The sequence below is a fragment of the Nicotiana sylvestris genome, chromosome 6 (assembly GCF_000393655.2).
Source record: "Nicotiana sylvestris chromosome 6, ASM39365v2, whole genome shotgun sequence".
Classification (NCBI taxonomy): domain Eukaryota; kingdom Viridiplantae; phylum Streptophyta; class Magnoliopsida; order Solanales; family Solanaceae; genus Nicotiana; species Nicotiana sylvestris.
The window spans coordinates 56,492,334-56,512,710 of record NC_091062.1 but is presented as its reverse complement, the minus strand read 5'-3'; the positions used below and the strand labels follow the sequence as shown (position 1 = coordinate 56,512,710).

Genomic DNA, 20,377 nt, shown 5'->3' with positions numbered 1-20,377 from the left:
CCTTTCTTGATGGACCAGTTCTATCTCCTTTTCTTCTTCTGCAACCTCAGAACTCTCCACAGCCTTTGCTTTTGCCTTCTCCTTCTTTTTCTTCTTGCTTTCTTCTAGAGCTCTCTGTAACTCAGCTTCACTTTGCCTGACCCTGCTTCTAGTGGCTCTTCCTTTAGGTACTAAAGGTACAGTAGGTTTTGGAGATGACATTTTGCTTTTCTTTGTTCGCTTGGAAGCAGTTAGAGCCTTTTATGTGGAAGCTTTACGCTTCTTTGGATCATAACTGGCCCCAACCCTCTTCAGAAGATCAACTAGTGTTTCCTCAACAGATGAACCAGGTTCATCTTGTTGCTTGCTTAGATGCACAAGCCCTTCAGTCACCTCCCCAGAACCACTTCCCCTGACTTGTTGCCACCTTCTTCAACACCTCCACAGATAGACAGAACTTTTTCTTTCCCATTTCCCCTCTCATCACCACTTGCTCCCTCTCTCTCTTTTTCTTTCTTTTTACCTCCACTTCTACTAGATTCATCCCCCTTTACATCTTTGACAGGACCAACCAAGGCAAACCTATTTTCTACATTTTCAACCACAGTAGAGAGTACCACACAAGAACTTACCTCACCAGGGGTTTCTTGAATTTTGGCAGTGTCAGAAGACCCATGTTCTTCTCCTTCACTGGCAGAAATAAAAGCTTCAGACTCAGAGCTTGAGTCAGATTCTTGAGTAGGACTTTCATTCCTCTGGCTAGCCTTCAATTTCTCATTTAGAACTTTTCTTATAGCTCCAGAAGCTACATTTTTTTTGGCCAACATTTTTTGCTTATGAAACCTAGGTTTTGGGGTTTCACTAGGGGGTGTAGATGAGGATATACTTGAAGGGGATACTGGTGGGGGAGTGACAGGATTATCTTGGGGGTTAGTCATGGTGGATTGTTTCTTAAGAAAAATTTGGAAATTTTGGAGAGAAGAAGGGCGATCAGAACTTGAGAAGAGTTTTGACGGTTATGGACTAATGAAGAAGAGGTGTGGCGTGTATTTAAAGATGATTAGACTTAAATGGAGTAACGGCAGATTTTTCAGATGTCAATTAGAAGTTTAATCAAGATGTAATTCCGGTCTCTTAGTGATTATTAGGCATCGCTAGATTTTAGGCACAAATCTTGGTTTTTAGAGTTCTAGGGGAAAGAAACTGGTTCAATGCTCAACGGATATAATTTCTGGGAATTTGATGAATGTAGGACTTCTGCTCATGATTGAAAAAATAATCTTTCTAATTGTGTAGAGTATAGAAAACATACCTGAGCTTTTCATATGAACATATACTGATAAACCAGGTTCATTATATAGAACTCTCTTGAACATGCCTCAAATGCCAAAATAGAAGAAACTTTGTAAGAAATCAGTGAGTCATACACATGTCACAGGAGTATACTGATTAAAGTATGAAACTGATTAAGAAATTGATCTAGATATTTACACAAAGTTAGAACCCCTAACAAAAAAAAAATTCTTTTTTTTTCATTGTGAATTCTGAACTGGACCTATTAGGTGATCTTAATCATCCCTAACTCCAACCTATTCCTCTCAAAGTTTTCTCTACTCAGTGCTTTAGTGAAGATGTCAGCTATTTGTTTATCAGTAGCACAGAATTCTATTGAAATCAATCCTTTCTCATAGTTATCTCTTAAGAAGTGGTGTCTAACATCTATGTGCTTAGTCCTCTTATAATGAATAGGGTTCTTTGCCATACTTATAGCACTAGTGTTATCGCAGAATATTGGAATACATCCCACTTCAATTCCAAAATCTACCAGCTGTTGTTTGATCCATAGCAATTGAGCACAACAGGAAGTAGCGGCAACATATTCAGCTTCAGCAGTAAATAGGGCCACAAAATTTTGCTTTTTGGTAGCCCATGACACAAGACATGAACCAAGGAAATATGCCATACCTGAGGCGCTTTTCCTGTCCACTAAGAAACCTGCATAATCAGCATCAGCATATCCAACTAGATCAAAATTACTACCTTTAGGATACCAAAGACACAGATCAGTGGTGCCTTTCAGATATCTCAGTATCCTCTTTACTGTAGTCAGGTGGGACTCTTTTGAATTTGCCTGAAAACGAGCACAAAGCCCTACACTAAAAACGATGTCAGGTCTGCTTGCAGTAAGATACAAGAGTAAACCAATCATATCCCTATACAACTTTTGATCGACTGATGAACCAGGTTCAACAATATCTAATTTGGTGGAAGTTGCAATGGGTGTGTCTATTTCTTTAGATTCCTCCATTTTAAACTTTTTGATTAGCTCTTTTGTATACTTCTGATGATAGATCATGGTTCCATTTGGACTTTGTTTGATCTACAAGCCTAAAAAGAAGTTAAGCTCACCCATCATGCTCATTTCAAACTCACTGCCCATTAGTTTTGCAAAGTCCTTACTTAGCCTATCAGTGGTAGCCCCAAATATGATGTTATCCACATATATTTGCACAACAAGGAGATCTTTACCTTTTTCCCTTAAAAATAAGGTACTGTCAATTTTACCTCTTTTGTAACTATGCTCCAGTAGGAATTTGGATAGTCGTTCATACCAAGCTCTTGGGGCCTGCTTGAGCCCATAGAGAGCCTTGTCTAACTTGTACACATGCTCAGAACATTCCTTGCTCTCAAACCCTGGAGGTTGTTTCACAAACACTTCTTCCTTTAGGTAACCATTCAGGAAGGCACTTTGACACCCATATGATGAAGAGTGAATTCCATGTGTGCTGCAAAGGCTATGAGGAGTCTGATTGCCTCTAGTCTTGAAACTGGAGCAAATGTCTCATCATAGTCTATGCCCTCCTCTTGGCTGTATCCTTGTACTACCAGTCTTGCTTTATTTCTTGTAACTGTTCCATCTTCATCAAGTTTGTTTCTGAAGACCCATTTTGTACCAATGACTGATATGTCTTTGGGTCTCAGAACTAGATGCCAAACTTGACTTCTTTCAAATTGGTTGAGTTCATCTTGCATTGCATTCACCCAATCTGCATCATACAAAGCCTCAACAACATTTTTAGGTTCAATAAGAGAAAGGAAAGCATCAAAAGCACATAGATTCTTTAGCTGTGATCTAGTTTTGACTCCAGATGTTCGATCAGTAATAATGTTCTCAATGGGATGAGAACTTTGATACTTGGGAGGTTTCACAACCAACTGGTTTCTGCTAGATGTCTCTCCCATGTTCTATTGATGAGGAACAGGTTCATGAACAAGTTCCTTTAGGGGGTTTGATTCAATTTCTCCTTGATTAGTTCCCCCTGTCAGGTTGCCTTGATTTGAAGGACATGTTCCATCACATGTTCCTTGTTTTGATGCCACTTTGACTTGTGTTGGGGATTCAGTCAATTCCTTTACCAATCCAATGGCTTCATCTTCATGTTCCTGTCTTTCAGAAAAAATGTTAGTTTCATCAAATACTACATGTGCACTTTCTTCTACACATAAAGTTCTTTTATTAAACACTTTATATGCTTTGCTATGTAATGAATATCCCAAGAATACTCCCTCATCACTTCTGGGATCAAACTTACCTAGGGAGTCTTTTCCATTATTTTGGACATAGCACTTGCAACCAAATGCCCTAAGATGGGATATGTTTGGTTTTCTCCCATTAAGTAACTCATAGTGAGTCTTCTCTACCAGAGGTCTGGTCATGCACCTATTGATTATGTAACATGCAGTGTTTACGGCCTCTGCCCAGAAGCTGTGGGGCAATTTACTAGAAAGCAGCATGGTTCTAGCCATGTCCTCCAGAGTTCTATTCTTCCTTTCAACTACTCCATTTTGTTGAGGGTTCCTAGGGGCAGAGAAATTATGATCTATACCATTTTCATCACAGAATTTAGCAAACTTGGAATTTTCAAATTCAGTTCCATGATAAGACCTAAAGTATGCAAGTTGATTTCCTAATTGTTTCTGAGTTTTTCTAACAAATGCAATAAACATGTCGAATGCTTCATCTTTGGAGGTTAGAAATAGAACCCATGTAAATCTAGAATAATCATCGACAAGCTCTATTACATATTTCTTTCCACCTTTGCTCATGGTTCTCATTGGACCACATAGATCCATATGGACCAGTTCCAATGACTTGGTTGTACTTACCATTTTCTTGCTTTTGAAGAATGATCTTACCTGCTTCCCGCTTGCACATGCCTCACAAACTTTGTCTTCCTTGAACTTGATATTAGGTAACCCTATCACCAAGTCTTTAGAGACTAATTTGTTTAGCTGATTTAGACTTGCATGGCCAAGTCTTTTGTGCCACAGGAGGGGATCATTAACCAACACACGTAAGCAAGTGAGTTCATTTTCTGAGAGAGTAGACAAATCTACAATGTAAATATTGTTAACTCTTTTTCCCTACAAAACAATCTTGTCAGTGGTAAGGTTAATCACAAAGCATTTGGTAGAGGTAAAAGCTACAAGTTTACCTCTGTCACACAATTGTGACACACTTATTAGGCTATATTTTAAGCCATCTATCAGGTAGACATTCTCTATGGAATGAGAATCTGTTTTGCCTACCTTTCCAACCCCAATGATCTCACCTTTCTTTCCATTACCAAAGGAGACTACCCCCTTTTAAGTCCTCAAGTGAAAGGAACTGGTCCTTGTTCCCAGTCATATGTTTTGAGCAACCACTATCCATATACCATATTTGGCACCTCCTTTTCACTTGGACCTGCAAAAAAGAAATCAGGAGTTAGTCTTAGGAACCCAAACTAGTTTGGGTCCCTTTCTATAGGCAAAAGGATGAATCAAATTCCTTCTTGCCCACCTAGGCAGTTTGTTTTTCTCTTGAATAAAGACTTTGTTCTTTTGATTGGCCTTTTCTTTTGCATTACATTCATTTTTGTAATGGACAGCCTTGCCACAGTGTGTGCAGATTTTAATTTCAGGAAGAGTGAGATACTTGCTTCTAGAGTCCCATTTTGGAGCTTGAGTCCCATAGCCAAGTCCTCTTTTGTTGCTACTGTGATGCTCTTGCAGCCAAGAGAGTGCATCAGAAGCCTTGTTCCACTTGCAAGTTCTGTCTAGTTCATGTTTCACCTTTCCTAGATCTTCCTTTAGGACTTTGATGAGTTCATCTTTCTTATACAATTCATCTTTCATTTTTCCCAAGTTTTCTTCTAGAGTGAGTTGTGTGATCAGCTTTCTTCTTTCCCATTCCTAGTTTCAGTTTTAAGTTTTCAGACCTAAGTTCTAGGACACTATTATCAAGTTCAAGAACATGGTTCTTCAACTCAGCATTTGTGTTATCACTCTCATTAGCCCTAGACTCTAGCCTTTTGCATTTTGCTTTTAGGATCATGCATTCCCTAGACAGAACTTCTTTCTCATTGTTAATTATCTCAGACTCATCAATGAAGTCTAGTAGTAGCTCAGCCAACTTTTCTTTAGACAAAAATTTAATCTTATTTTTGAGATGAAGGATACTTACCTCTTGTTCATCATCTGATTCTTCGATAGACATCAGTGCTTGCTCTTCTTCAGCTTCATCTTCTGAATTTTTATCTGACGTTTCTCCCCAAACAGCAACCATAGCCTTGGTTAAACCTTTGTTCCTTTTTGGTTGAACCTGTTCCTTCGTTCAGCCCTTTCTTTCTTCCACTCAATTTCCCATTGAGGGCAGTTCTTGATCATGTGATCAGTCTTACCACACTTGTAGCAACCCTCATTGGTCTATTTCTCAGGAGCTCTTGACTTGTTGAAGGTTATATCTCTTGAAGAACCATTTCCTCTCATCAGGTACTTTTTGAATTCTCTAGTGATTATATCCATCTCATCATCCTCCAGATCTGAACCTTCAGCAATTCTGAGAGCTAGTCTTCTCTCCTTCTTGGGTGTATCCATCTTCATGGTTTGCATTTTCAATTCATAAACAGTAAGATTTCCAATCAGTTCATCCAGTCTGAGAGTAGCAATATTCTTGGATTCCTGAATGGCCGTGATTTTGCTTTCCCATGAGACTGGCAGAACCCTTGTCAGGATTTTCTCAACCTTGTCTTCTTCAAGAATAATCCTTCCAAGGGACTTAAGTTCATTTGCCAATGTAGTGAACCTAGTATACATCTCTTGCATAGTTTCTCCTTCCTTCATAGTAAAATTCTCATATTGAGAATACAGCAGTGTTCCTCTGGATCTTTTCACTTGAGGTGTTCCTTCATGAGCCACTTGCAAAGTGTCCCATATCTCCTTGGCAGTAGTACAACTTTGGATCCTACTGTACTCATCTAGACCTAGTCCACACACAAGTCATTTCTTGGCTTTAGCTTTTTTCTCCCACTTTTTTAGGTCTTTAGCAGTGCAGTCAGCCCTTGTCTTTGGTACAACCACTCCTTCCTCATTTTTCATTGTAGTTGCCAAAGGACCATCAGTGACTATGTCCTAGAGTTCATAGTCTTCTCCTATGATGTGATCCTTCATCCTGTTCTTCCACCAAGAGTAGTAGTGTCCATTGAACAGTGGAGGCCTGGAAGTGGATTTCCCTTCCCAGTTCCCAGGTGGTGCACTCATGTTGATCTTTTCCTAAGGTGTTAGCCTCTTCAAGGATAACCTACTCTAATACCAATTGATGTTCTAAATGTCAATACCACACAAGAGGGGGGTGATTTGTGTGGTAACCAATTTTTCGATCTAGAAGAACCTGGTTCTTCTAGGTGTTCTAACTGCTACTGTTATGGAATTAAAAGTACAGAAAATAAAGAACACAGAGATTTTTACGTGGAAAACACCTGGCTCAAAAGGTGAAAAAACCACGACCTACTACTCAGTAGAATTTTCCCAAACATCCACTAAAATCACTGAGCCAAAATAGCATTTACAAAACTCTTTGTAAACCTAAGGATTAACTTTAATCCCTGTGTAGCACACAACCTCAATTGTTGAGACACCTTCAAGTTAGCTTATAACTTGAACACTCAAAGTACCTATTACAAATGCTTCTATGAAAGCTGAAAAGGTACAACTTTAAACCACCTACTACAATTGAACTAGAATAAGAATAAACACAACGGAACTGGTTCTTCTATATCGTTCAAGTAGCTTCAAGTTTGCATACTTGAATTGCACACGAACTGCTTGCAAAATGCGTTGCTATTTTGCTCCATATTCATGTTTAACTTCTGCGTATGTGCAACACCTGTAAAAGAGAACAATCACTGTTATTTAATGAGTTAGTAATCAGAGTTTGATTGAGACTCAATTGCTGATCTTCCATCGAAGTTGAGTCCTTGTTCAATACAAACTCCAACTCTATCCTTTATCCGGATTGTGTGATTGTGTCCTCTTCCCATAAGGATACTTTCTCTCCTCATCCAATATATAACCTTTTCGATCAGTTCAGGAGATATTGCTGCTTGATTACTGAGACTTATCTTCTTCACGTGTATCTCACATGTCTAGGTTGATAAATATTGTGCCTCACGTGATGAACCTGGTCTATGAATGAGTTCATTTGTCATTCTTCAAAACTTCACCTGAACTTGGGCCAACACCCGCGATGCCCTTACCTCTCGAATCGGCCTCCAGATGCTCCAAATCTAACAAAAATCAGTATATAATCATCAAAACATGCTTAGGGAACAACGTCCACTCAAAAATAATAAAATTACAACACAAATCCCGAAATTTACCAAACTGACCCCCGGGCCCACTTCTCAGAATCCGACAAAATTTACATCAATGGAATCCTTATCACTCCCCAAGTTCATTCATATCAAAAGTATCAAAATCCAACCACAATGACCCCTTAAACCCTTAATCAAAGGTCTTCAATCTCAAGCCCTAGTTTCTTCAATATTTACCCACAAATTTCCACAAATTTCAGGCCTAATTAATGAAATAACACCATAGGAACGAGTTTTATGTTCAAAAATCTTACCTCAATTAAGTTCCCTTGGATTCCCTCTTCAAAATCCCCCCAAAAAGCCCAAAATCGATTTAAAAATTATGAAGAAAGGCTGTCGCGAAGGATGAAATATATACTTTCCGACCCAGGCTTCTCGCACCTGCGGTCCCTACACCGCATCTGTGGCCAAAGCACCGCATCTGCGGTTTTCACTTAAAAGCCCTCTTCCGCATATGCGACCAAACGCCCGCACCTGCACTATTGCAGGTGCGCTCCAATAGTCGCTTCTGCGGTTCCAGCTGACCCCTATCTTGGCCGCTTTTTCGGATTGCCTTCCGCTTCTGCGGGCATCGCACCTGCGGCCACCCAATTACAGGTGCAGTTATGACAGCAACAATAAACTTCAACTACCAAACTCAACTCCAAAATCTCCCGTCAACCATTTGAAATCACCCCGAGGCCCCCGGGACCTCAACCAAAAGCACAAACAAGTCATATACCACTATCCAAACTTATGCCAATCTTCAAAATAGCTCAAACAACATCGAATCAACCAAATAACATCGGATTCAAGCCTAAGGTTCCAAAAATATTCCGAATTCCGTTTTTGATCAAAAAATCTATCAAACCACATCCGAATAACCTAAAATTTTGCACACACATCCCAAATGACACAACGGACCTACTGCAACTCCCGGTATTCCATTACGACCCCTATATCAAAATCTCACCGATCAACCGGAAAACGCCAAAATTTCAATTTCGCCAATTCAAGCCTAAACCTACTACGGACCTCCAAAACACGTTCTGATCACACTCCTAAGTCCCAAATCACATTCCAAAACAATCTAAACCATCGGAACTCACATCCGAGCCCTTTCCACATAAGTCAACATCCGGTTGACTTTTTTACTTTAAGCTTACTCAAAAGAGACTAAGTGTTTCAAACCTTATCAATACCTCTCCGAACCCGAGCCAACCAACCCCATAGCACATAATACAGCTAAACAAGACAATAAGAAGTAGGAATGGGTAAACGAAGTGGTAACTCATAAAACGATGGGTCGTTACATTTTGCCCAATTTGGCTTTCTCAAGTCCAAATGGGTATTGCACAAAACAAGTGATAAATGCTCTAGTCGGGTCTTATTCTCTCTAGATTCAACCCTTTAATTGGGGCTATCAATGAGTTCACCCCAATTCCTTGTTAGCCAAGTTTTCCTAGACTTAGTCTCTCTTTCTCAAGTAGAGACTAAATCAATTAGGTATGAATCAATGTTTGCAACCATTAATTCTTAAATTGAAGCAAATATTTGGCTAAATATCACTAACTCAATCACAAACAAGCCCTAATTCAAACACTCAGTAGGCACCCACATTAGGGTTAGCGCACAACCCTAGCTAGAAATTAGCTACTCATAGAGAAAATTGAAGAAACTAAAGAATAAAATAATATTAAACTCATAAAGATGATAAAGGGAAGAAAATCCAATGCTAAAATGATAAACTACTACATAGTTACCCAAAGGAGTAAAGGAAAAACGGCTATCTATTTTCTGATGTTCAAACTTGACCTAATTTTGACAAAAAAGACTATTTATACACCGCTAAAGTTATCAGACAAAATTGCCTCTGCGGAGGTTCTGCGGCCGCACAATTCTGTGTGCGGTCTACACTTGATGTTAGCTTGACAGGATGGACTTATGCGGCCGCACAATTCTGGTTTGCGGCCGCACAATTCTGGTTTGCGGCCGCACTCCTTCAGATTCTGCGGACCGCACATTTTTGATTGCGGACCGCACAATTCTCTTGACTTTGAGCTTGATCTGAGTGACTTTTGCCGACCGCACATTTTTTATTATGGCCCCACTTTTGAATCCTGCGGCGGCACAATAATGGTGAGGTTTGCACTTCTTTATGAACCCAAAATCCATCTCTCTGAACCTCATAGACTACGGCCGCACAATAATTGTGCAGTTCGCACTTTGCATAGAAAATCTGACAGAGGAGTCTTCATAGACTGCGGCCGCACACAATATTGTGCGGTCCACATTTTGATTTTTTTGCTTTATTTAAGTCCTTGTCAAAAATTTACTTCTTCTTGAGTTGATTTTCATCTCTTTGTCTCATATTCCAACACTCCTGCAAGAAGGCATATTTCATCAGTTTTTGGGAATACCTTTAAGCAATTTTGAGCTAAAACGAAAGTAAAAGAGTGCAAATAAGTAGTCAAAATTAGTACTTATTAACTTCCCCAAACATAAGCTTTTGCTTGTCCTCAAGCAAATAAGGTAATTCCCACCTCCACAAGAAAAGATCTATTTCAGCTAGCCTAAGATGAATCAAACAAACATCAATTAGGACCAACACTTATGAATTATCAACAAGGCAATGATTTGACTTTTCAAGAGTTGACTTTATTCATCATGGAAGCATGTTCTTTCATGTAGGTCACTGTGGATCCCAAACGCCTCCTCCTCTACTCTCCGTTAGCATATCTCACTTAAGAATGTAGCACTCAGATTCAAGGACTTGTGAAAAGTTCGCTTATCTCTCTTAAAAGAATGTCACAAGTACGGCTCTATGTACCATATGCTTTCCCCTCATGTAAATCACCACTAATGTACGCTCACTCGACTTGAAATCATGTAGGTCTTTTTCGGGATGTAATGAAGGCTTTTGGACTAAGGTAGGATTTGTTGGAATAGAATGGGTTCATCTTTCCTTAAGCACTCCATTTTCTCTTTTTGGCTCATACTTTGTCGACTCTTTGAGTCATTTTCTTTTTCCTTGGGGGAACTAGAGAGATTTAATATCACTCTTTCTCGGTCATGACGGTCATTTTATCCTTCTTTGTTTTTTCTATGCTTTGCATCATTGCTTTTCTTTGAATACCTTCAACTCTTCACTTTGTTCACTTTCTTTTTGTATTTTTCTTTTATTCATTTTTTATTTTTCTTTGCCTATCCTTTTCTTTATTTCTTTTCTTTTTGTGCCTTTTTCCACTTTCAATCTCCACGTCTCTCCCCCAAACTTACGTTTTAGAAAATTATTTCTCAAGAGTGATAAGGAAAGCTAGGGTGCCAAGAGAGGGTCATTACAAAACGGGTGAGGGCTTGTAACATGGTTATCAAATGTGAAAGGTCTTAGGCTCAAATGGGTTGACTAGGGATAACAACATTGGTGGGACATGAAAAATTCAAACGGGTCAAGGAGAGCCTACAATCACTTCTCAAGCCAAGCAAAGTTTAGAATTTTGTCTAGAAGCACATTCGGGGCAAGTTCTAGACCATTCGCACGGGTACTCAGACTTGCAACAAAAATCTCACTTCTCACACAATTGAATTGTTAAAGAAGATAGATTCGAGGGCCCACAACAACCATATTCAAGATTGAAAATAGCTAATTGTTCAACTAAACCACTCGATGATTGCTCAAGTCAACACAAGAGTCTAAAGGTCACTAATTAAAGTTATTCTTTGCCATGAACTTGTTTTTAACCAGAAGGCTGTAGTTAAATGCGTTGGTACCAAGCAAAGCATGCTTGACCCTTTTTATTCATTAATACTACTTTTTTACCTAAACATCAAAAACAGACCCAATCTCTTAAGAAGATTGTCACGCCATCCATCATTGGGAAGAGTCACCCAATTCACACTAAACCCACATTTGGAAAGAATCATGGCATTAAGAAAACCAAAGGCTTATTACTCACTTAAACATAAAAAAGAAGCTATTAAAGTAAATAAGAAGTTATACTACTAAGAAAAAGCTAAAGAAGTTAATAAATAAACAACTTAATGTAAGACAAACGAATATATAAACCGAGGGGAACAAAATATGTACATCAAAAGAGAGGGAAGAATAGATATATAATGAAAGAGAAAATTAAGATAAAAGAAAAGGAATATTAAAAGTATTACAACCCAATGTCATATCAAATCAAACCAAATAGATCACCCCCTGAATAAGAACAAGCATTATCCTTAATGCTTAATAACAATCAGAATAAGGAAGGGTGGAGAGTTAAGAGAGCTCCCTATGTGGTCTCAGTGTGCATGGGGTCATCAACATCCTCAGGATCTTCCAACTGGATCTCGTCATCCTCCAATCGGGGAATAACAGGGTTTGAGAACATCTGCAACATCTCCTCGGCAGTGTAGGCAGCAAGGTCTGGCTCCTCAGACTGGCCAACTACTGCCTCTTATGGCTCTGGCACTGATGGTGTTGTTGGCTCTGCAGGTGCTGACTCCATTAGCAAATCAAGTGGTATATCTCCAGCATATGTTATCTTGAAGACTTATTTTCTTAATCTATCCACTAACTTCTTCGAAGCCTGAGATTTTTGCATTTTCTTCACCTGTTTGCCTAACTCCTCAATGACTTTCCCATGCCCCATCAATGTATCCATAATGGTCTTCTGATTTTCCAGGATCTTTGACAATGTTTGCTCCACTGACTGAGGATCTTGTGATGCTACTGGGGCAAAAGACTATACTGCAACAACATTGGATATATCAGACAGCTTTGAAGTAGTTGTATGCATCTAGTTGTTGAGACTCGCTAATATCTGCAAGACTCGTAGTGCAGTGAGTTGATATGTGGAAGAGGCAAGCACTGGTACTGATGTAGATGGTCTAGAAGATGGAGGTGTTGGAATGTCAGCTATCTCGGTGGAAGGATCGGCTACTGTGGAGGCATGGCAGCTCTAGAAAGCTTAGTAGTAGAATCTGTAACCACTACCGTTGGCTCATCACACTGGCCACCGGTGGTATTTGCTTTAACCTTGAATTTTGGGTTCCCCAGTCCTTGCAGAAAGTACCATGAGAAGGGATTTTTGACCCGCACCTATGTATCAAATCTCCTCGGCTCCACCTTGTCATCCTTAAAGTATTCAGTGAGGGTGTTTGGATATGGATAGGAGCTTTCACCCTTTCGGACAACCACAGACATGTTGGCCGACATGATGGCACCTATATTGATTGGGTACCTAGCCCTTATAGAGCCATCAAAATTGCTCGGGGAAGTGGAAGATTGTTCTCATTTTTGCTCGGGTCTATCCGGCTGCACACAGAGGTTTGCCACCCTTTTGCTTCAAAATTGAGGGTGTTCTGTGCAATGGGAAACTCCTGCTGTGATCCACGATGGTGGTGATCCTGGAGCTGCTAAGACCTCTGCTACCCAAGGGTGAGCTGCATCACCCATTGCAAGCTTCTCCACCTACTGAACTGCCTCTACCTCCTCAAATCCCATGTAGGTGTTCGAAGTGCATTGATCAAATATGACTTTCAAATTACGTACTTTGGTACCTTTCTTGATGTGTGCCACAATGGAATAGAATTCACGTACCAAGTGCTCATTTGCATCCATGACACTCTGGGTGAACCACATCCACCCCTTGCGCTCCCTGAACTGCCTAAGGACATTAGGATTGTATTTATCCAAGTCCTTCAATAAGAATTGTCACTCAAGTGTGAGCGATCTCTAGGGCCACCATTCTCTGAACCTAGTGAAGGCTGTCAAACTCACAAATCGATCTTCCCATATCTCCTTCTTCTTCGACCTCTCTTGGCCTCCCACTCTAGTGTCACCCCCTCTACCATCATCAGGAGCATCATCATCATCATCAACGGGAACAGGTGTTGCAGGGGAATGTGAGGAAGAGAGCTCAGAATCTTGGCTACCCTCTTCCGAACCCTTAGAAGAACTAGTAGCGGAGGAGGATTCGTCTCTCAATTGTAGTCTACCTGGAACTTGTTTGGGTTGATATTGGGCCTCGGGTTGTGCTTGCACAGAGTTTTCCTCTGAAGCTTCCCTAGATGGGAGATACCCACTGGATTCTGAGGGTTCAGGGACTATGTTGGCAGTTGCCTTCTTGTTTATTGCTCTTTGGACTGAGAGTGGGAGGTTTCCCCTGCCTCGGCCTCGGGAGTGTTCACCCCTCCCTTTAGAAGTGCTCGACCTCGTGATCGAATTGTCTGCAATACAAGGTGCATAAGTCAGTTGGAGTTCAAAATAGTGGAAACATTGGCATTACAGTTACAGGAAAACAGACTACATGAGAGACAGTTCGAACCGCACAAAAATGAGTGCGGCCGCACAATCCCAGGTTCAGACTACTGGTTCTCTAATATTTCAACAGTGCGGTCACACACACTTTTCTGTGTACCACATAATTTTCTATGAACTGCACAATTTTGAGTGCGGTCCGCACTTTTCATGCAACACATTTGCCGTAATTCTAAGATCTACGGACGGCACAATTTTGTGTGCGGCGGTACAATTTGGAATCACGCACCACTGACTTTATGTTTTGCAATATTTACACAATTGAAACATGGTATTTTCAATTAAACATGATTAATATCTACCCAGTCCCCAAGGAACAAATACGATATCACCCACATGATTTAAAGCACACATAAATGACATTTTACAGTTTAGGCTTAAAATTAATGATAATACTAAAGAACAAAAATTATGAAAAATTGAAAAATCTAAACATGAATTGAACATACCAGCGATGAAGGATGCAAGGAAGAATTTAGACTGATGAAATGAGTGTGAAGTGTGAACCAATTTGATGTGCACTACGTTTGCTTAGGTCTCAGGAACTCAGATTGTGTAAAGTTGTGAATAGTGCACTGAGGTTCTATTTATAGGTTGACCAAGTCTCCCCAAACTTAATCTAAGTGCAACCGCACAATTTTGGGTGTGGTCTGCACTTTTTACCTAGAACTTTGCTAAAAAAATTGTGCGGTCCGCACTCTTTACTTGGAAGTTTGCTGAAGCTCTGTGGTCCGCACAAAAGTGAGTGCGACCGCAGAATTTGTGCTGACCACACAATATTGTGTGCGGCCGCAGATTGGCTATGAATTTTGACATATCAACTTCAAAGATCTTGCAATTTTTGTCCTCCAGTTATGCGAACGCACACAGAATTGTGCGGCCGTAGAGTTATTTCTGTTGTTGCAATCAGAATTGTGTCTGCACTTTTTCAACACTTAGCCAATTTTTTATGACACAGTCCCTACAATGCACACCCATTCCTGCATACACTTCACAACTAGTTAGCACAAAATAAAACCTATCTAATGAAAAAGAAAAGGAAAAACGAAGAAGATACATAAGTTTCCTCCCAAGAAGCGTCTGATTTAATGTCGCGGTACGACGCAGATTACCAATCATTTGAAATGAAGAACCGCCACGACATGGCCATTATCAACTTTTCCAAGATAGTGCTTCACCCGGTGCCCATTGACTCTATACACTTCATCATTCTTATCTTCAAGTCCAATGCACCGAATTATGTCACACCAACAACTTCAAACGTGCCACTCCATTTTGACTTCAACTTTTCCGGAAACATACGTAACCGAGAATTGAACAATAACACAAGATCACCTTCTTTAAACTCCTTGATCCGGATGTACTTGTCATGGAGGTACTTCATCTTCTCCTTGTATAGTGACGAGCTTGTGTAGGCATGGTACCGGAATTTATCTAGCTCATTCAATTGTGTCACCCTTAAGTTGGCGGCGACATCCTATTCAAGATTAAGCTTCCCCAATGCCCACATAGCCTTATGCTCAAGTTCCACTGAAAGATGACAAGCCTTCCCAAACACCAATCGATATGGAGACATCCCAATCGGTGTTTTGTAAACCGTCCTGTAAGCCCATAAAGCATCATCAAGTTTTCTTAACCATTTTGTCCGGCTGGAATTCATTGTCTTTGATAAAATACTCTTGATCTCCCGCTTGGAGACTTTCACTTGTCCGCTTGCGTGAGGGTGATAGGGGGTCGAAACTTTGTGAGTTACACCATACTTGGTGAGTAAGGTATCAAAAGCCTTATTGAAAAAATGCGAACCCCCATCACTTATGATAGCCATTGGAGTACCAAATCTTGTAAAGATGTTCTTCTTCAAAAATTCCACCTCACTTCTAGCTTCGTTGTTGGGTAAAGCCATGGCTTCAATCCATTTTAACACATAGTCCACAGATACCAAAATATAAGTGTTACTAGAAGAGCTCACGAACGGTCCCATGAAATCAATGCCCCCACATATCAAAGATGTCAATTTCCAAGATGATGGTGACGGGCATCTCATTCTTCTTATAAATCCCACCGGCCCTTTGACATTCATCACAACGCTTGAAGAGATCACTAGCGTCCTTATAGAGAGTAGGCCAATAGAATCCACAACTCAATACTTTTGTTGCCGTTCTAGCTCCACCATGGTGACCACCATACGGTGAAGATTTACAAGCCTCAAGAATTTCCACTTGTTCTTCCTCCGGCACACATCGTCGGATCACACCATCAGTATATATCCAAAAAAGATACGGTTTATCCCACTAATAGTCAAGGCAATCCCGTTTGAGCTTCTTCCTTTGGTTTGAAGAGTACTCATTCGGTACAATGCCACTCACAAGATAATTTGCTAAATCAGCAACCCATGGCATCATGGTCATTGAAATAGCTAGAAGTTGCTCGTCGAGGAAGGAATCATTGATCTCTAGGCCATCATGTGGACTCTCTTCCACCACTTGATTTTCACTACCCTTGCAGTCTTGGATCTATAGATCAAACTCTTACAATAGAAGCACCCACGCATTAAACTCTCCTTTGAATCTTTCTTTCTCATTAAGTATCAAAGCGCCGCATGGTCAGTGTGGACAATCATCTATGTACCAATCAAGTACGGGTGGAACTTCTTCATAGCAAAGACAATAGTAAGTAATTCTTTTTCAGTCACAGTGTAACTGACTTAGGCATCATTCATGGTCTTATTAGAATAGTAGACTGGATGGAAGATTTTGCTGATTAATTGCCCCAAAATCGCTCCAACCACCACATCACTTGCGTTACACATGAGCTCAAAAGGCAAGCTCCAATCCGGTGCGGTGATAATGGGAGTAGTTGTCAATTTGAACTTTAGCAATGCAAATGCATTCATACAATCCTCATTGAAATCGAATTTGGCATCCTTCTCCAAAAGTTTACACAAGGGTTTCACCACTTTGGAAAAATCCTTGATGAATCGGCGATAGAACCCCCCATGACCCAAGAAACTTCTCAATCCCTTCATGGATGTAGGGGCGGAAGTTTATAAATCACCTCTATTTTCTCTTCTCCACCTCAATACCATTCTTTAAAATTTTGTGGCTAAGGACAATGCCTTCCTCGACCATGAAGTGACATTTCTCCCAATTCAATACCAAGTTCATCTCTTCATATCTTGCCAAGACCTTATCCAAATTGTTCAAGCAATCATCAAAAGAATTCCCAACCATAGAAAAGTCATCCATTAAGACCTCAAGAATATCCTCCACCATGTCGGTGAAAATAGCCATCATACACCGTTGAAAAGTTATTGATGCAATGTATAACCCAAATGGCATCCGCGAGAATGCGAAAGTACCATATGGACATGTGAAAGTAGTCTTTTCTTGATCCTCTGGGACAATAAGAATTTGATTGTAGCCGGAATACCCATCGAGGAAACAATAGAAAGCACGGTCGGCCAACCTATCAATCATTTGAGCAAGGAAGAGAAGTGGAAAATGATCTTTTCTTGTGACTTTGTTGAGCTTGCGATAGTCCATACACACTCTCCATTCGGTCACCATTCTTGTAGGAATCAACTCTTTCTTGTCATTGGTAACCATAGTCATGTCCCCTTTCTTTGGGAGACATTGCATCAGAGAAGTCCATGAACTATAGGAAATGGGGTAAACAACCCCGGCAGCCAACCACTTTATAATCTCCTTTTTGACCACCTCTTGCATTGCTTCATTTAGCCTCCTTTGATATTCAACAGAGGATTTGGCACCCTCATCCAAAATAATATTGTGCATGCAAAAGGCGGGGCTTATGCCCTAGATATCCTCCAATGTACATCCAATTGGTATCTTCCTCCTTTGTAGCACCTCCAAATGTGGACTCTACCTGCATGTTAGTCGAACAAGAGTAAAGAATAATTGGTAAAGTCAAAGAAGGGTCAAGGAATTCATACCTGAGATGCGGAGGCAATGGCTTTAACTCAAAAGTGGGAGGCTCCTCGATTGAGGGCTTTGTTAGAGGAGTCTTCCGGTTTTCAATATCCAAGGATAACTTGCAGGGTTCATAAGTGTACGACCCCATTCTTTGCAATGTATTCACACATTCCACATAGCCTTCTTTCTCCTCATCATTATTAAGATTGAGCGAAATGACTTCCAAATTATCCTCAACATTCATTGTGGCACTAGCATCATCAATAATCACATCAGTCACTAAATCCACGAACGAACAAACTTCATTGCTATTCGGTTGCCTTATAGATTTGCACACAAGGAAGATCACCTTTTCACCTCCCACCTAGAAAGTGAGCTCACCGGCTTCCACATCAACAAGACCTTCCCCGTGGAAAGGAAAGGTCTACCCAAAATAATAAACACCTCATAGTCTACTTCACAATCAAGAATCACAAAATCCGCCGGGAGGATGAACTTGTCAACATGAACCAACACATTATCAATAATACCCAAATGTATCTTCATTGTACGGTCCGCCATTTGCAACGTCCTGGATGTGGGTCTTGGTTTCTCGATCCCCAAAGTTTTGAACACCGAATAGGGAATCAAGTTGATACTCGCCCCAACATCACATAAAGCTTTGGAAAAGTCGGCACTTCCAATTGTACATGGGATTGTGAAAGCACCCGGATCTTCTAATTTAGGAGCCATTGAGTGCACAATTATACTCACTTGATGTGTCATCTTTATAGTCTCACAATTCATCAACCTCTTCTTGGTCACCAAGTACTTTATGAACTTTGCATAACCTGGCATTTGTTCCAAGGCCTCAACCAACGGTACATTAATAGACAAACTCTTCATCATGTCGATGAACTTTTTAAATTGGTTCTCACCATTTTTCTTGGCAATCCTTTAAAGATATGGAGGAGGAGGCCTTGGCATTGGTGCCTTAGCCTTTGGCAATACTAATTCCGGTATGTCAACAATATGCTCCCTAGATGGGTTCACTTCTTCTTGAGCTTCCTCCACATTGTCATCAATATCAATTCTCACCTCATCATTTGCTTGCACTTCATTGCTTGGCATCTCATCTTCTTGTACCAATTGTTCCTCATCCACAATTTTCTTTTGACTTGAGGTGGTTGCTTCCCCACCTTTTCCACTCCTTGTAGTCATGGCCATGGAATGTCCCGTATTGTTCCCACCCTTAGGGTTCATCGCTGTATCACTTGGTAGTGCCCTCTTTGGACGAGTGTTCAAAGCTTGTGAGATTTGGCCCAATTGAACTTCCAAATTGCGAATCGAAGTGTTGTGAGAGGCTAATTGAGCATCGGAGTCGGCCTTCTTCTCCATCATTTGTTTGAACATGTTCTCTATTCGGCCCATCTCATTATTGGAAGAACTAGGATCTTGAGAAGGATATAGAGGTGGATTGCTCGGTTGTTGAAACATCGGAGGCCTTTGAAAATACGACACCCGGTTGTTGTTGTTGTTCCATCTTCCTTGGTTGTTACTTCCCTAATAGCCTTGATTATTTCCACCCCAATTGCCTTGGTTATTTTGACCATTCCAATTTCCTTAATTGCCTTGATTGTTCCAATTGCCTTGGTTATTTTGATTGTTCCAACCACCTTGATTGCTTGAATTCCAATTTCCTTGTGGTCGCTATTATTGTTGATTCTGGCCTTGATTGTTGTTTCTTTGCCCGTGGAAGTTGTTCACATATTGTATTTCCTCATCTTGTTCATTGTATTTTCCATCTTGATCAAATCCACTATCATCTTGCTCATAATTTTCAACCCGGTTTTGCACTTGAGGACCCTTTTTCCTTCTCTTGTTCACCATCATACTAACTCTTTCCATTGTGTTTACTTGCTTGGGACCTTGCACTTATTGAAGTTGAGCTTTGGCTAGTTGATTCATTGTGGTGGTCAATTTGGCAATTGCTTGCCCATGATCATGTAATTCTTTACGCAAATGAATCACATTTGGATCACCTTGAGGAACGTTTGCTCTACTTTGCCATGCCGATGAAGTATCCACCATTTCATCAAGAATCTCACAAGCTTTCGCATATTGTGTTGTTATGAAATTTCCACCAGCAAGTCGGTTGACCATGCATTGATTGGTAGTATTGACCCCCCTATAAAAAGTTTGTTGAATCATAGCTTCCGTCATGTCATTTTTTGGGTACTCTTTCACCATAGTACAATACCTTTCCATATCTCGTGCAAAGGCTCATTGGGTTCTTGTTTGAAGCTAGAATCTCTTCCCTAAGAGTTGTCATATGCCCGGGCGAAAAGAACTTGGAAATTAATTTTTCAGCCAATTCATCCCATGTATGGATAGAATGATTTGGCGATCTCTCCAACCAATCCAAGGCCTTCCCCCGTAGAGAGAAAGGGAAAAGTCTCAACCGCAAAGCATCTTCGGAGAAGTTTGTTTGTTTACTCCCCCAA

The 20,377-nt window shown here is 40.4% G+C and overlaps 3 protein-coding genes across 3 annotated transcripts; all 3 read right to left on the bottom strand.

The window, feature by feature from the left end:
- Nucleotides 1–4,603: 4,603 nt before the first annotated feature.
- On the bottom strand, nucleotides 4,604–5,587 carry LOC138870651 (uncharacterized). Its single transcript, XM_070148476.1, has 3 exons — nucleotides 5,257–5,587; nucleotides 4,855–5,174; nucleotides 4,604–4,726 (listed from the first exon to the last, which is right to left on the bottom strand). Exons 1-3 carry the CDS (start codon nucleotides 5,585–5,587, stop codon nucleotides 4,604–4,606), a joined length of 774 nt encoding a protein of 257 aa, XP_070004577.1.
- Nucleotides 5,588–15,439: 9,852 nt separating this feature from the next.
- Nucleotides 15,440–15,865, bottom strand: LOC138870650 (uncharacterized). Its single transcript, XM_070148475.1, has one exon. It carries the CDS (start codon nucleotides 15,863–15,865, stop codon nucleotides 15,440–15,442), a length of 426 nt encoding a protein of 141 aa, XP_070004576.1.
- Nucleotides 15,866–17,733: 1,868 nt separating this feature from the next.
- LOC138870649 (uncharacterized) lies at nucleotides 17,734–18,782 on the bottom strand. Its single transcript, XM_070148474.1, has 2 exons — nucleotides 18,244–18,782; nucleotides 17,734–18,145 (listed from the first exon to the last, which is right to left on the bottom strand). The coding sequence occupies exons 1-2, from the start codon at nucleotides 18,780–18,782 to the stop codon at nucleotides 17,734–17,736; spliced, it is 951 nt and encodes a 316-aa protein (XP_070004575.1).
- Between the last annotated feature and the right edge of the window lie 1,595 nt (nucleotides 18,783–20,377).

What these genes read in the sequence shown, in the direction of transcription:
- LOC138870651 (XM_070148476.1), bottom strand. Translation starts at nt 5,587, where the DNA reads ATGGTTGCTGTTTGGGGAGAAACGTCAGATAAAAATTCAGAAGATGAA. An exon ending in TGTTCTTGAACTTGATAATA is followed by an intron (nt 5,175 to 5,256) that starts GTGTCCTAGAAC and finishes AACTCACTCTAG; the next exon opens with AAGAAAACTTGGGAAAAATG. An exon ending in AGGCCAATCAAAAGAACAAA is followed by an intron (nt 4,727 to 4,854) that starts GTCTTTATTCAA and finishes TCTTTTTTGCAG; the next exon opens with GTCCAAGTGAAAAGGAGGTG.
- LOC138870650 (XM_070148475.1), bottom strand. Translation starts at nt 15,865, where the DNA reads ATGGCTTTACCCAACAACGAAGCTAGAAGTGAGGTGGAATTTTTGAAG.
- LOC138870649 (XM_070148474.1), bottom strand. Translation starts at nt 18,782, where the DNA reads ATGATGAAGAGTTTGTCTATTAATGTACCGTTGGTTGAGGCCTTGGAA. An exon ending in TCTAGGTGGGAGGTGAAAAG is followed by an intron (nt 18,146 to 18,243) that starts GTGATCTTCCTT and finishes TGATGATGCTAG; the next exon opens with TGCCACAATGAATGTTGAGG.